Genomic DNA, 16,539 nt, shown 5'->3' with positions numbered 1-16,539 from the left:
AAAAACAGTTACAGGGCTGTTTTATGGAAGTTGCGGGGCGTTCAGACTAGACGCGATGCTTTAGAGAGGCTACCGGTTTATATAACTGCAGCATGTACTAGGACAATGCGTATAAAAATTAATCACAACACGCCTCCTACAATGCTTGCCCGCCCGCCATAATACGACGCTGATGTGCCCACGCAGACGAAAAGTCGAGCAGGCGCCGTAGGCGACAGAATAGCGCTTACCTGTTTCTACGTGTGTATCCTGGTTCTCTTTTTATATCTCCCACTCTAATACATGTTGCAGTTATAAGGGATACCAACTCGCCTGATCAGCTTATCCGATATGCCCCTTGATGACATCCGGTTTTGTTCACCGATGTACCTTAATTACATCGGTGGTTAAAAAGAGCTTTAGAAAATAGCCCACTGATTTTCTACACTTTCTTTCACTTATTTGGCAAAATACATTCAAATAAATGTTCTTTTGAGCTACTTAGAAAAATGTGAGAGATTTTCTTGCACTGTACGCACGTTCCTTTTATCTGAAAAACTAAAGAGAGATATTTCTTGCCCTAAACAGAATCGGAAAACGTGCTTTCAGTTTCGACTTAGGAGCTGGTAAATGAGGTGACCGGTAGTTTTCTGGGGTCGCTGGTGCCCACTGAGGCATGTTCCCTCCATGCAGGTGTCCTCCCGCTTCGGGTTTATCACGCCATTGTCGTGCGCTCTGTGGCCCGTAAGTTCCAGACTCACGCTAGTCTTTGCTTTCGATTTGTCTTGGCGCTTCGGTAGCAATGTATTCCAATACCAGTACTCTGCCATACAGGGTGTACTAAATAGAAGCAACGAATTTTCGTGGTCCAAAAAGCCTAGCACTTACATTTACAGAGAAGAAATTGGCGCAGCTTGCACTAAATCTCGCAAGGCTGGGTAACAGGAGAGCTGGTGAGCACGTAGCTGGTCTTGGCTTGCCTAGGCTTATACCCTCCACCCTGTCCCTTTCCCATGCCTTGGTATACTAAGCTACACATGGCCACACTTGCTCTGTTTGTCTTTTTATATCTGTTTTGTGTCTGTGTCTTTTCGTCTATTCCTCTCGATTTCGATATCCTTCTCTGTCTTTATTCTTTTCTTTCTTTCCTTTCTCTCGGTCTTTTAAATGCGAAACGTTTCTAAGTGAACTTCGGCGACTTTGAGCGTATCTATCTAGCCGTTTACGTTTGGGTGCTCTCGTGGGCCCCCCTTAACTTGGCGTGAAATAAAATCAGCATGGAAGGGTAAGTTGGTTTGACGAATATAACGCGCTGGTCAAGACATGAATAATGTCACAATCCCGTCACGTACGTCGTCAAACACTTCCCGCTAGACAGTGGCACATACCCACGAGCGGGTATGTGCCACTGGTATGCGGGCATGTGCCACAGGCCATTGACACTTAGTATCCACCCAGGAACAACAAGAACATGGTTAAGCTTTCCGCCGTTCTTCTCCTCCTATTTTCCTTCCTACACGGGCAATTTTAACGCGCGAGCGTAAAGAAATACGCGACATCGGTAGCGTCGACCCGAGGCATGCAAAGAATAAATGTCAGCGTCCCAGCTCGAATCGAACCGAAGCATTCTGCGTTGCAATGAAGCATTTTACCACAGAGCTATGCCAGGTCTCGAAACTACTTTTCAAAAAGACGCTAATCTTCGTGAAATGTCAATAATGGTTGCCTACCCAATTTTACAAACGATACATATGTACTCCTTTGATACAGCCATCACGTACGCCCATTCGGCAGCAGTGGCGACGTTCTAGGCACAAGCTGAACAATTTCTTCTGCGTTTTGCAGTTTCGCCGTGTAGCTGGGAGCCACTGAAACCACTGCGCATCATCACACACGTGCCATTATTATCGACTGCCCCACAGAAGCAAGCACAATCTGCAGAGCACCAGGAGGCGACTGATTCCAGGACCGTGTGATCTCCGGGACCACGTGACCATCTGCATATATAAAGACTGCCCCTTCACCGAGGATTGCATTCGGCAGCAGTGGCGACGTTCTAGGCACAAGCTGAACAATTTCTTCTGCGTTTTGCAGGTTAGTGGCGCTCTTCTCAGAGCATAAAATTGGTTCTAGTCTTGAATAGCTGCCACTGCTGCCCGGTGTTTAGTATATGTGATTTTTTTATGTGATTTTCTCCGTGTTGTCGGTAGTAACTAACATGAACAAGGAAGTTTCGAGACTGTATGATCCATGATTTCAAAGATGAAATCATAAATGAGTGGAAGCAAATGAAAGAAGCGCTAGAGCGAGGCTTCCGATCAGAAGAAAGAAATCTGCGCACTGAAATTGATGAAATGAAGAAGTCATGGATTTCTTCAGCAAGACCCTAGATAACACCTATGAAAAACTAGTGGCAACTTTAAAGGAAAATAATGCGCTCAAGAAAGAAAACGGTGTGCTACAGCACAAAGTTTCTTCTTTGGAAAAGAAACTGGCGCACTGCCAATCAGGCCTCTTGTAGTCTGAGCAGTACTCGCGAAATCGAAATTGGGAAATTAAAGGAATAACCGAAAAACCGAATGAGAACCTTGTTGAAGTACTCCAAAAAATTGGAGAGGTAGTTGGCGAGACTATAACCCCTGAGGACATTAACGTTTGCCACAGGGTTCGAACACAGCAGGTTGGTCAAACCAATATAATTGTTCAATTTCAGTGGAGGGACAAACGCGATCAACTGCATGCTTCAGAAGTCGCGCAAGAAAAGGCTAACAAATGCCTCTTTCGGCCTACCTGCTGAATCTCCTGTGTTCGTAAATGAACACCTTTGCCCTGAAGTGAAGAAAATGCTCGGAATGGCAATAGCGCGCAAACGAGAACACAGCTGGAAATTTGTGCGGACGAAAAATGGCACTATTCATGCACGCCGCACGGAGACTTCGCCTGTTGTCCGCATAATGCGTGAAAGCGATTTGAACAAGATAACGAACACATAATTCACAGACACTACATTATACTCATACCCAGAATAGAGATGGAGCCTTCAGGCTATGTAAGTCCAGGCGACATCATTACGAAGCACAACATTACTAACAAAGACAAACTGCTAAAAATTATGCAATTAAATGCAAGGTCGCTGTTGAACAAAACGGATGAGGTCACTGTGCTAATCGAATCATGTAACCTCAATTTTGAAGTTTTGATGTTTACCGAAACCTGGTATAATGATGACTCGGAGTACTATGCACTTCAAGGATACGAACATTTCAATGTAAATTGCAAGGAGGGCAGAGGTGGCGGCGTTGCGATTTTAACTTCTTTAAATGGTTATGATATTCTTCGAGAATATAGCGTCGCTACCGAAGATTACGAAGTTCTATGCATTAAAAAAGAAAAAAACAGTATTTGCGGTCTTATATCGACCCCCTAATGCCAGCCCCTCTGCCTTCTTTCAGTTTTTAGACAATCTGCTGTTATTTGTAAATGAATATGGCTACCTACTTACACTTGGTGGGGACTTTAATATCGACATGAAGACCAGTACAGCAGCTACTACACAGTTTTTGTCAATCCTGGAGTGCAATGACTTCTACAGTGTAATCAAAGCACCAACACGTGTAACCGCTACGACGTCATCGTTACTAGACACTTTCATAATAAACTCGACTATCGATAATTCAAAATCTGGAATCATAAGCCATGACATCAGTGATCACATGCCCATATATCTTTTCCTCGAACGAAAGACGTCAACTAAAAGCACGTTTACTAGTAATACAACGTACCGCAAGATATCGGCTCAGTCACTTGGTAAATTCCGAGAAGCTGTGCGCGAAACAGATTGGACTGGCATATTTTCCATTAGGGATGCCAATGAGTCATATGACAAGTTTATGAACAAACTGAAAATGCTTTACTTTAAATCATTTCCAATTCAGCGCTACCGAAATCAAAAGCCATCGCGCAAGCCCTGGATTTCGAAAGAATTCATAGGACAAATCAACAAAAAAATAAACTTTACCAGTGTTTTGTCGAGTCAAAGGACTTGTCAAATTGGAAAGAATATAAACAACTTAGAAATGAATTGAACAAAGAAAAAGAAAAGGCAAAAAATGACTACTACACGCGTATATTTAATAATGATTGTATGCGCCGAAATAACAATGTATGGGAAAAAATAAACGATACACTAAATCGCAGGCCAGCCACTACACGAATAGATACACTGAATATCGATGGTATTTCTATAGGCGGCACAGAACTTGCGGACCTATTCATTGATTTCTTTGTGAAAGTGGGATGTGTAGATCACGGCATTCAGCCCACACTGCATCAAACCTCGTTAAGGGAGTCTATATTTCTAAAGCCTATTAACACTTCTGAGGTGATTGCAACATTTTCATGTCTGAAAAATAGCCGCAGTAGGGATATGGACGATTTAGAAATCAGACCAATTAAGTATGCCATAGACCTTCTCGCTCCTGTTATAACGCACATTTTTAACGCATCCTTGTCGACTGGAGTTTTCCCTCGCAATATGCAAGTAGCCCGAGTAATAGTTTTATATAAAGGGGGTGATAAAGTCAATATTGGCAACTATAGACCAGTTTCTATTCTTCCTATATTATCGAAGGGCCTCGAAAAAATTATCAACGTCCGTATTGATAATTTTTCGCAGAAACATAACTTGCTAACCAAGTGTCAGCACGGTTTTCGAAAAAGACGGTCTACGGAAAGTGCATTAAATATACAAAAGGATCTTATTCTTCAAGAACATTGAAAAAAAGCTTCTAACGTTAGGGTTATACTTAGACTTTAGCAAAGCATTTGATAGAGTCAACCACCAACTGTTGCTTACGAAACTAGAAAGATATGGCTTCCGAGGAATACCACTTAAACTTATCATATCTTATTTAAAAAGTCGACATCAATTTGTTCAAACTAATGAAAATAGGTCACAAACAAAACCTCTAACACCGGGTGCGCCTTAAGGTAGCATCCTTGGCCCGATATTTTTTCTTTATTACAGTAATGACATCGTAGAAATTAGTGATATGTGCAAGGTTGTCGCTTATGCAGATGACTGCTCAATTTTCTTTACAGGAAAAGACTTAGAAGAAATAATGCCTATAGCTAGCACTGTCTGTAACAAAATTCAACGCTGGTCAAAGGCAAACTACTTGATTCTTAATGAAGCCATAACAAAATGTGTCATTTTTCGGGCCCAAGGAAGTTCTACTACATTACCAGATAACATTGTTCTGGGTCCATATAAGATTACCATTACGTTCTCTATGAAAACACTCGGAGTTATATTCGCCGAGCATATGTCCTGGAATGCTCATGTTGACAATGTGTGTGCGAAAGTGCGAAAAGTTATTGGTATTTTAAATCGCTATCGAAATACCTTGCCCTATAAAATTAAGCGCCTCATTTATCATGCTCTCTTTCACTCACTCATTGCTCACTCATATGGAGGAACACCACCGCACAAAATAATCAGATGATGGAAACACTTCAAAAAAAGGCAGTTTGAGCTATTGCGAATGTTTCTTTCTCCGAACATACGGAAGAGCTTTTTCGGCAAATTAAAATAATAAAAGCTGGTGATATTTGGAAACTGAAAACTCTACAATGCTACAGAGTGCTATGCTAGGAAAGCTAGATTCATTTTTAACCCTCGCTGATCTACAAGAAAACAAAAGTACATATTCATTTCGCCGTCAGGCCCCATGGCAAATTCCTTTTTCTTGTACAAATTATGGACAACAGCGCCTTTGTCATACACTGTCTTCCATACTTAACCATTTCAACAGACAAAGTGTTGATGTGTTACCGCTAAACAAAACTAAAATGTTGGACCTGTTCCTGTAACGGCTCTTCAACATAGGATTAGAAAAAAAAATCCCACCGGTTGCTGATAGCATGCTGCTGTTATAGTTATTTTCTACGTTATAAAAAAAGTGTTTCTCGGTTGTACTTTGTAGTTGCTGTATAGTTGTTTTTAATTTATACATTTCTCTTCCTTCATCGCAATGTTTGTTTTATATTCAGTTGAAATGTTATTATTGCTTTAATGCTATATACTTTGTAACATACTTTCTTCTATTGTTTTGAAACAAACTTCACCACTGTCTGCCTGGGGCACCGGAGCTTTGTCAAGCCGAAGAACTATCGGCTTTTTCTCCAGTTCTCCCTTTTTCACCTTTGTATGAAATGGTGAAAATAAAAGATTTTGATTTGATTGATTTGACGTCGGGTTAACGTAAATAGTGATTAGGTGCCATGCGCTGAAGTTGATTTATGTAGCAGTGTCCAGAGCCAGCATACTTGCGAGCATCAGCGCCTCATATCAGCTTCTGGTGTTGCTAATACGCATGTCCCAGTTGGCATAGTTGCACAAATGCAAACGACTGGTTATATAAACATCTGCAACTCTTCAGCATATGTCTGTGCGCGCAACACTTGTACATATATTTAACGTCATTTCATGGCGTGTCGCTCAATAAAAAATTTCAACATAGTCGCTTTCTATCTGCATGCTTCGCATAATGTCGATTCCCAAGTACGTGGGATCCGCCGAATTTTTTTATACTCTTCCTTTCTGTCTTAGTCATGAATATATTACATACGCTTGATTAGTCTAGGCATGCCTTACACGTTTTTGTGCGTACGTGCATATATACACATGTAAAGTAAAAAAAATTCCGGGGGAGGGGGGGGGGTCGTTTGAACGTTCCTACCATTCCCCTCCCCCGCCGAACAAGTGACTCTCTTGAAAAATTGTAACAGCGCAACAAAACGCCCATTTGTCGCCTTCGTCCGCAATGACGTCTCGGACGAGATTCTAACATGGTTACTGCCGACATAAGTCCACGGTCGAAGCATGATTCGAGGAGTTCTTGTCCGCTGCAGGAGTTATTGCTATCATTACATTGCTCACCTGCCGAAGAAGATGTATTTCCCGGCGACCTTGAGCCTGGCGGTGGCGTTGATAAGCGCTTGCACGGTGAAACCTTCGCAGAAGCAGACCACCACTTTGGCTGTGCCAAACTTGTCGATGCTGCGCACCACCGCATTATAGTCCTCATCGTCAGCATCCGTTGGAATGGCGTGCGAGTTGGCCACACAGATGCCGGCGTCCTTGGCACGACTGGTGAACTCGTCGATGCCGTTGTAGCCGTAGTTGCCTGCGATGGAACAAGGTGCAAGGCATAATGTCATGGTAGTGAACTTTGCAAATGAAAAGCGTCATGTACACACACGTCTGTCCTGTTCTGTCCATTCCGCTCCTGTAGTGTCATTTCCTGCCCTGTCCTATGTTTTTTGTCCTGTAATGTACTGCTCTTCAATGTTGCGTCTTCGCCTCTCCTGTTTCGTTTTGAACTGTTCTGTGCTCTTTTGTCTTGTACTGTACTGCACTGTTGGGTCATTAAGTGTCCTGTTGGGCTCTGTCTCCCTCTGGTTCATTCTGTCCTGTCCTTTTTTGTTCTGTCCTGTTCTGCCTTCTTGGATTATGTCGTGCCCTGTTCTATCCTGTTTTGTGCTGTTATGGTTTGCTTCCTGCGAATAGGTTGCGATATACATTCCTTCCACTCTTCCGTATTTATAAGTACTGCACTACAAAAAAAGAGAGAAATAAATGTTACCCGAAAATAAAAATGAAGCATAGCGATAACGCATATAGAAAACTGGAACAAACACATAAAATAACATGGCAATGGATATGTTTGCTTGCAAGAGTTCACCTTGCAAAACAACATTCACACGGACACACTTAGGTGCAAGTTCTACCCAAAGTCTAGGACATCACTTAGTATAAAGCTACCCACAGCTGCTATTCAAAAGCACTCATCTAGACCATTTTTCACTAATAATTCTATTTGAAAGATGCTTGCAATTTGCTAAGACGGACGCATGACCGGACGGAAGCAAGAAGGAATGAACGGACGGATGCTTCGCTCCACTCTTCATCATTCACCCCGTGGATATGCTGCCGTTTTTCTCTCTTTTTTGTCGTAATAATGAAGCCTGCTTTGTCATGTAAGATATGTCACTTGATCTGCAATTATTAGGCGCTATTCTAATCGTAACATTTAGAAAAAATTTAATACTACGTGTGATGCCGCCTACTCGTTGTCTGTGTAATGATATTTTTTGCTCGTAATGTTCCCAACACAATGGAGCAAAGAACACGTGGGAGAAGGTCCCAATAAAAATTCTGATTGGTAAGTGTTGGAGTAATGAAACTCTATAAACTAGGAACGTCCACATAGCAAGGACGTTCACGAATTATTATGTTTCACAGCTACTTGAAAAATTAAAATAAAAGTTCTGGAAGAATGCATGTTTTACACTGTCGCGTTATTGAGAATTTCTTTGGGCGCATTTCTGACTATCCCAGAATTTTACCCAAGTGCACCGCATGTACATGTCCATCGCAGTGATACGGCGGCTACGTTGCTCGGCTGCTGATGCGATGGTTTGGGGGTCAATTACGGCGTTTGTATTTCGAAGGGGCCGAAATGCTGAACACCCCTGCAATGCGCGGTGTCTTTTTGCCCCGCCGCGGTGGTCTAGTGGCTAAGGTACTCGGCTGCTGACCCGCAGGTCGCGGCTTCAAATCCCGGCTGCGGCGGCTGCATTTCCGATGGAGGCGAAAATGTTGCAGGCCCGTGTGCTCAGATTTGGGTGCACGTTAAAGAACCCCAGGTGGTCGAAATTTCCGGAGCCCTCCACTACGGCGTCTCTCATAATCATATGGTGGTTTTGGGACGTTAAACTCCACATATCAATCAATCAATCAATGCGCGGTGTCTTTGCACCACGCGATTCAAACCACTGGAGCCCTCCACTACGGTATGTGACGTAATGATACTGTTTCTCTGGCGTGTGAAAATCTTACAAATTTTTATTATCTGCATACGCATAAACTGACTCGCCATATCTGCATAGTGCACTGAAAACAGCCCCTTTTTTCTGACGACGTTGCCTTGTTGTCGTTTCGGTGTCACGCACAGAAACACCCTACGACACTCTCCCTAAAGCGGCGCCTGCATTACCTCTGAAAGTGAAAACGAGCGCACATATCACAGGCACACAAACAGTGCAGCCACCGGCGAAATAACAAACTCCGATAGAAGAGCGCATCAGTGCGCGCCGTAGAGTACCGCAATCGCTCGATGTCACATTGTGCAGTGCGTGTAGCACACGCACGCTTTTTTTATATGCCTCTGCGGTTGCATCTACAACTCGGAAGCACCCGATGAAACGCACCGCTTTGATTTGTGGGCTGACTGGTGAGGAGGAAGATGCTGCAGACGTTGTCACCAAAGCGGAATGGAGGCGAAAGCGTTCGGCCACCGTATATTTCCTCGCCCTACTTCCCGTCTCCACCTCACTTCTGTTTTCTTCTTCTTTTTTTATCGAGTTTTGACGTTGATAGGAGCTATGCTGACGCTTGTTTTTTCGCAGCTTTATGTGCCATCCCCATCCCACCTTCCTCGGCTTCTCTGAGCGCGTATCGCCGGTTGGCTCCGGGCCAGAAAATACCGCCACCGTCGCTCCATTAAACGATTCCCCGCTCTTCCTTGGTTTTCTTTTCTATGACTGCGCTGCAGCGCTTTGGCGGGAGGTGTGTGTTTGCTGTGTTAGACTAGCGGCCTGCTGACGTCTTATGTTGTTCCTACCATCGCCGTTTCTTTTTGAACAGTGTGTCGTCATGGCATGATTCGATAGCCGAATTCCCTTTTTCATTAAACACAAAAAAACTCGGCAGTTTTTTGAATCAGAACTAGAGTACACGTCGTCTGAGATGTTGGCGAATATAAAACCAAAACGAAACAATCATGTATATATTAAAACTCTTGAACATGGCGCTTATAATGATCTGTGTGCCCTGGCTGCTGCCCTCTGTTTTTTTTTCATTTCAACTCTGTAGAGTGAAGTAGACTTGTTTGACATTCATGCTCAATTTAGATATTTGTCGCCCCCCCCCCCCTCTGTCACACTATAAAGTTTCGTGATGAATGTATCTTTTCTCTTACTTTCCACGAATCGCACGTGTTCTCGTTATCTCACGCGTTTTGCAAATGTCAGGGACAACGCCAAGTTCTGATTCTCAAATACACACTCTGCCATTGACTGTTTGAATTTATGTTTATTTGCGCCTCGTCGGTCGCGATGTTTATAGATAATGCATTTCAACTCGCTCGCATCTTGAAACTTTCGGTGAAAAAGAAAAGATGACATTAATGTGTATCATCAAAGTAAGTCACAATGGTGAAAACTAAGTTCTTTTTAGTCACGCAATCAGTGAATCACATGACTGAATCACAATTACGTTCAGTGTATCGGTGACCACCTAGTTACTCCAAGGATTAGAAGAGGTTGAGATGTAGCAAGGAGAGGAAGGGGGGTTGACTTACGCATGCCCAATTTGCTACCTTTCACAGAAGGAACAAATGAAGGGGCGAATAGAGAAATGAAAGAAAATAGAAGGATTGGCAGAATCACGCGCACACTTGGAGGAGCACATCGGGTCTACAGGCGGTGGCAGAGGCCTGTTGACTGATTATTTTCGGAGCACTTTCATTGCCTCCTGTGGCTGCCAGGCAAATATGTCCAAGATTTTAGAACTTTGGTTGAAGAAAACGGTTTCGAGTTCAGTTATCCGAGAATCATATGAAGTGAGAATGAGTGAGGGTCATAGAAAGCACCGCTGCACATGACGTGTCCAATTGTGTGTTTCATTGCGCAGGAATCACACAAGAGCTTCACATCGGAACGAGAAATTCGCTATGCCAGTTGCGGCATTAACAAAGAATCAAATTGGTGTAGATGACACCTTATCAAGTTATGAGACCGCCAAAAAGTGTGCACAGATGTTTGAGCCCGGAAGTGTAGTTTTCTTGGCACGTACGTCGTTGACAGAGGTATCAAAACAACTCGGGTTCCTTTAAGTGCTAATTGGGCTGCTTCGTCGCCTAATTGATTACTAGAAATATCTTTATGTCCTGGTAGCCATTATTCCATCCTTTCGCTCAAACTTGATGGTAACTCTTTGTTTTATTTGATGTATCAATGCAGCCCTTACAGAAACAAGCTCTGGAGCAATATATGTCGTTACGTGCGATAATTTAAACTTTATTCTCATCACTGCAGTCGGTATTATATTATCACCTGCCTGGTGAGTTTATTGGCAAGACCAACCCATCAGCACAGATCCGCCATCGGTTAGAGTAGGTCTCATGTATTAGCATAGCCACCTTCTGTAATGCTATCTTGAAATGTTAGCTATATCTCTGGAATTTCAGGAACAAGACTTAAACCGCGGATTTTTCAATGCTCTGCTTGGCTTAGCTGATTGGGATTGAAAGTGTGCAGTTAACTTACATTCTCAGAGCAGGATTTCAGCACTCATTTCGATGAAAAAGGTTCACTTGGTCAACTTGGTCAACCATTGAACGAAGGATGCAGAGAACTCACAAACATCCAAGTACAGAATTATACGTCATCGGCAAAATGAGGTTCCGGAAAAGGCGAAGAAATGAAGCCTTGATAAGTGAAAGATAGACCAGACAGAAAGTCGTGAAAAATTGTGGGAAAGAGGTGCAGTTCCCCGTACGAGACGGCCCCAGCCGTCCCTGCAGCGACAAAAAGAAACCCGCGAAGTGGCAGCCCGAGTCGACAGGCGGTGGCGACGGCAAGTGTCGCTAAAGTCCTTCTACAGGCGCCCCGAACTCGAGGGGATAATGGAGTTCGGTAGTGAACAATGTCCAGAAAGACATGCCGAGAAAAAGTGGCGGCGGAATCGAGCGTCACCTAAAAACTCAGAAGGCCGCGGGACAAAGGAGCTGAACAAAGGCTCGACAGTAAACTCGGAAGTACGCTACGATGACGTCTACGTACGACACTCATCAAGCAAAGCGATAAAGAATGAGAAACGGAACGAAAAACAACAAAAACAAGCAAAAACGACGTAACACTTATGCAGGGAATTTTGGAAGCGTTAAGCCGAACGCTCGTCGCACCACAGCGGTTTCTCCACTCCAGTCTATACTTCTTTTTTTTTAATCCCGAATGATGATATTCCATCAAGGGAGGAGATAGTAGAACGGTTGTTATAGTTTTTTTACGTTGTACTTTCATTCTACGAATAAAAAAATAACAAAGAACAATCAACGATACGGAGATAAAACAAGTTTGAGTTGTTTTCTGTCTGGCTTATCTTCAAGTGCATCATTGGCGAAGCCAGGGAAGTTCAACATCTCCCCATTCCCCTGAAACCTAATCGATTTTCAATGCGCATGCGTAGACTCGAACACATACAAGTCACCCACCTTGGTAGTCTAATGCTTATGGTGCTCGACTGTCGATCCAGAGGTCGCGGGATTGAATCCCGGCGACGGCGGCTGTATTTCTGGTGGAGGCGAGAATTTTGAAGGACCGCGTACTTGGCTTTAGGTGCACACTAAAGATCACCAGATGGTCGACATTTTCGGAGACCTTAAAAACTGTGCCTTTCATAGACATTTACCCCCATCAATTACACATACATATGAACATACGAATGTCCATGAAGGATGGTTCAATTCCCCGCTCCGCTAAAAAGAATGCGTCGCTATATACATTGAAGATGTGCAGAGCTGAAATATATTAATGAAACCCTTGAGCGGTGGTGTTAGCGGAAACCAGCACATTGCGAATTCGCCCCCATCCCCCTACTTTCATCTTCTTTATCTCTCACCGAGATACAAATGAGCTCCGAGAACAGCGTGCTTTTCGGTGAATAGAAATAAATGCCTGATGAAAAGATACGGGAGAAGTAGGTATAGAGAGGGGGCTGGGGCTGCTTTGTTGACACGGCGGAAATGTAGAGTGCGGAAAATTGCCGTCCTCAGACGATGGTGTCGTCTAGGACGGTTCGTTATGCACGCTGGTATCTGCATGGCGATGTCCCTCATAAAACGAGGGGAGCGCGCAAGAATACGACCCTTTCTTCGTACGCGCTTCCGGGAAACCGCCTTCGCTGAGATCTCCTCATCTTCCTGCGGTATAGTATGCGCCGAGGAAGACGCTGCACGTAGCGACACAACCGCCCTGCGAAAACACCACCCCAGTCCTATAACTACGGGCCCAATAACGGTTTTTACTACGGGCGACCAAATCGACGACAGGCGTCCTCCTACAAGAACCCCGTCGGCCCTCGTATAGAGAGAGCTGTGAGCGCTCTTAGGATAGTAGCGAGATATCCCGCTATCTTCTTGGCAGGAAAAAAAAGTGTTATTTACAACGGTTCACTGCTTCAGTTTTTATAGCATAGATGAAGTGGTCAGACAGAATAGATGGCGCTTTGCGTAAATACTCAGCCGTTTTCACGTGTATTACAGAGCCCGAGCATACAACATGCAAGTAAATGACAAGCGCCGAGCTAGAGCGCTGGATTGAGGCGAGTGCTCACGCAACTGAGAGCTTTGTGATTGGTCCACCGGCCTTGGCATTATCAAAGTGTGTTCGTTTTTCCTTGAGGGCTAACAATGCATACCGCCTATTCTGGAGGCAAGATCAACTTGGTTGCATTTCTCGTATTTTCACGAACGTTTAAGAGATGGGGTACGAGCTCAAGAAAGGGTTCAAGTTCAGTGAAAGGCATTGCTGTGTAGGATAAGTTATTGTCCACGGTTTACATTTTTCACAGATTCGCTCGCGTAAGTCTTGCCTAATTGAATAAGACGGCGTCCTCTAGCGTGCTCTTGCACCGACGTACTATTCGTAACTTCCGCGACTTCTGAAGTAAAGCCACAGCGAAGTAGGGAAGCAAGAGATGCGTTTCCGTTCTCACAGAAGAGTTTGCATGGTTGGGAATTGCGGAAGCCTTAACCTTAACAAGATGTCATGAAAGGCTAAGAACAAAGGCAGGCGGTGGGTCTGTAACTGACTAACGACCGAAATTATCCGCATATTCGTTCCCCGCTCTCTCTTCCTCGATCTCAGGTTAAAGGTGGTTAAGCTGCGTCAAACCCTCAACCGCAAGTTATTAGAAAGCCTTATATAGTATAGCGGAAAACAGCAAAGGGAAGAATTTAGGAAGGAAGGAAGGAAGGAAGGAAGGAAGGAAGGAAGGAAGGAAGGAAGGAAGAAAGGAAGGAAGGAAGGAAAGAAGGAAGGAAGGAAGGAAGGAAGGAAGGAAGGAAGGAAGGAAGGAAGGAAGGAAGGAAGGAAGGAAGGAAGGAAGGAAGTTTAAGCAGAAAGACAGGGAGGTTAGCCAGTTCTTAGACCGGCTGGCTACCCTGTGCTGGGGAAAAGGGTGAGGGGAATGAAAGATGTTAAAAAGAAATGTTGCGAAGAGAGGGAGAAATTACAAAAAATATTGCGACACAGGAAAGGCAACATCAAAGAGTATAAGACACTAAAGTCTGTCTCTGAGGCCAGTTGTCCGCAAAAAGCGCAGCAAAGCTTTCAAAGCCTTCTGGGCTGAGGATGGGCTCGGCCAATGACCCAGAATCCTTTGTTCCGACAAAGGTCGATCGTCTAGCCTATCCAGAGCTGCAGTGAGTTCTTGTCTTTGCGCGTTGAAATGGGTGCACTCACACAGAAGGTGCGCGATGGTTTCTTCGCAACTGCAGTAAGTGCATGTAGGAGAGCTGGCCATCCCAATGAGATAAGAGTATGCGTTCGTGAAGGCCACTCCAAGCCACAGGCGGCATAGAAGAGTCTCCTCAGCTCGAGATATCCTTGAGGGAAGACGAAGCTGCAGATCGGGATCCAAGTTATGCAGGTGCGCGTTTGTGAAGTCTGTTGAGTTCCACTGTATCAGTGTGAGGTCACGTGCAAGCGAACGAAGTCTTGTAGCTGCGTCGGTTCTGGAGAACGGGATGACTGTGTATTGGGTACCATCGTGTGCAGATCTAGCGGCCTCATCTGCGCGGTCATTGCCATATATACCGCAATGACCTGGTATCCACTGATACACTATGCTGTGCTGTTTTTCGATTGCTTGGTGATGAAGAAGCCTTATTTCAGCTACTAACTGTTCATTAGGTCCATGGCAAAAGGGTGACATAAGACATTGAAGAGATGCCTTCGACTCCGAGAAGATAGACCAAATTCCCGAAGGTTATTTCACTATAAACTCCAGAGCTGCACCTATGGCTGCAAGTTCTGCAGCTGTCGACGATGTCAAATGCGATGTCATGATTTTAATTGTGATGTGCCTCCCGCGCCCCTGCAGAGCTTACTGAAGACACCGAGCCATCCGTGTAATGTGAAGGCGTCCGTTGTGCTTCTCTTGCAGGAAAAGTAATGTGGCCTGTTTCAGGGCTAGATGCGACGACTTTTTCTTATTTTGGATGCCAGGAATTGTAAGAAGGGCTTTGAGTGGGTGTAGGCACCATAGTGGTATCGGCGGCTGTGCTGCATGCGTGAAGTGCATTGGAAGCACTGCGCAATGCTGAGCTACAGTTGCGATGAACGCTGAGTGGGGCCTGGCTGAGTGGGGCCTGGAAGTTCGAAGTGAGGTGAGGTGAGGTGATGAGATGGAAGCCGAGAGAAATGTCTTATGTGCATTCTCAAAGTGTCTACGCGGATGTATGCGTTGACTGGATAATCACGCGCAATGATGACTGTCGCTGCTGTAGACGCGCATCTCGGGAGATTAAGGCATATTCTCAGGGCTTGGGCTTGGATCGACTGGAGGACGCGCAAGTTTGTTCTTCGGATCCCGCAAAGCACGGGTAAGTTGTATCGCATATAACCGAGTAACAAAACAGTTTAGAGTTGGAGCATTGCTCGTACCGATGCACCCCACGTTTTTCCAGCAAGAAACCTCAGTACGTGGGTGATCATGGTGAGTTTAGTTTTCATGTGGGCGATGTGAGGGCTCCAGGAGAGGTCACGATCAACTATGACTCCGTGGAATCGGTGGGTCTTCACGCAGTTGATCGTGTGTCCGTTGATTTTATTAACATATGGGCTCATAGCCTTATGTGTGAATGCTATAAGCGAGCATTTCTCTGATGACAGCTCTAGTCCCCTTTCTTCCAGGTACTTTGTCGCTATTGTAGCCACTCTCTGAAGCCGGGCACGCAAATGAAGGCGTGTTACGCCTGACGCCCAGATGCAGATGTCATCTGCATATATTGATAGATGGACAGATTCTGGAAGCGCGTCAACCAGGCCGAGTAGCGCTAGATTGAAAAGTGTGGGGCTAAGAACACCGCCTTGAGGCACACCTCGACGGTTGCAATGGTGCGTTGTTGTGCCATTCTCCGTCTGTACAAAGAAAGTTCTGCCTTTCAGATAGCTGTGGATTCATTGGTAAACCCGACCCCCTAATCCAACATTTTCCATGACATCCAGAATGGCTTCATGTGATACGTTATCGTATGCACCTTTCACGTCCAAGAACAACGCCGCACATAAACGTTTCAGTCTTTTTTGATGCTGAACAGATGAGACCAGGTCTATAACGTTATCAATTGCGGACCGCCCACGCCGAAAGCCCGTCATAGCATGAGGGTATACCTCGTGGCGCTCCAGGTACCACTCTAGGCGAGTCAAAAT

At 44.7% G+C, this 16,539-nt stretch overlaps 1 protein-coding gene across 1 annotated transcript in view; it reads right to left on the bottom strand.

The window, feature by feature from the left end:
* LOC142786645 (metabotropic glutamate receptor 5-like) overlaps positions 1–16,539 on the bottom strand; it is a 128,786-nt gene that overhangs the window by 35,652 nt on the left and 76,595 nt on the right. The window contains exon 5 of the mRNA XM_075884277.1: positions 6,920–7,166. Within this exon, the coding sequence (XP_075740392.1) occupies positions 6,920–7,166 (247 nt within the window). The remainder of the gene's footprint in view (positions 1–6,919; positions 7,167–16,539) is intronic.

Source organism: Rhipicephalus microplus, unplaced genomic scaffold (assembly GCF_043290135.1).
Source record: "Rhipicephalus microplus isolate Deutch F79 unplaced genomic scaffold, USDA_Rmic scaffold_27, whole genome shotgun sequence".
Taxonomy (NCBI): domain Eukaryota; kingdom Metazoa; phylum Arthropoda; class Arachnida; order Ixodida; family Ixodidae; genus Rhipicephalus; species Rhipicephalus microplus.
The sequence above is the reverse complement of the archived record's forward strand: the minus strand, read 5'-3'. Positions and strand labels throughout refer to the sequence as shown.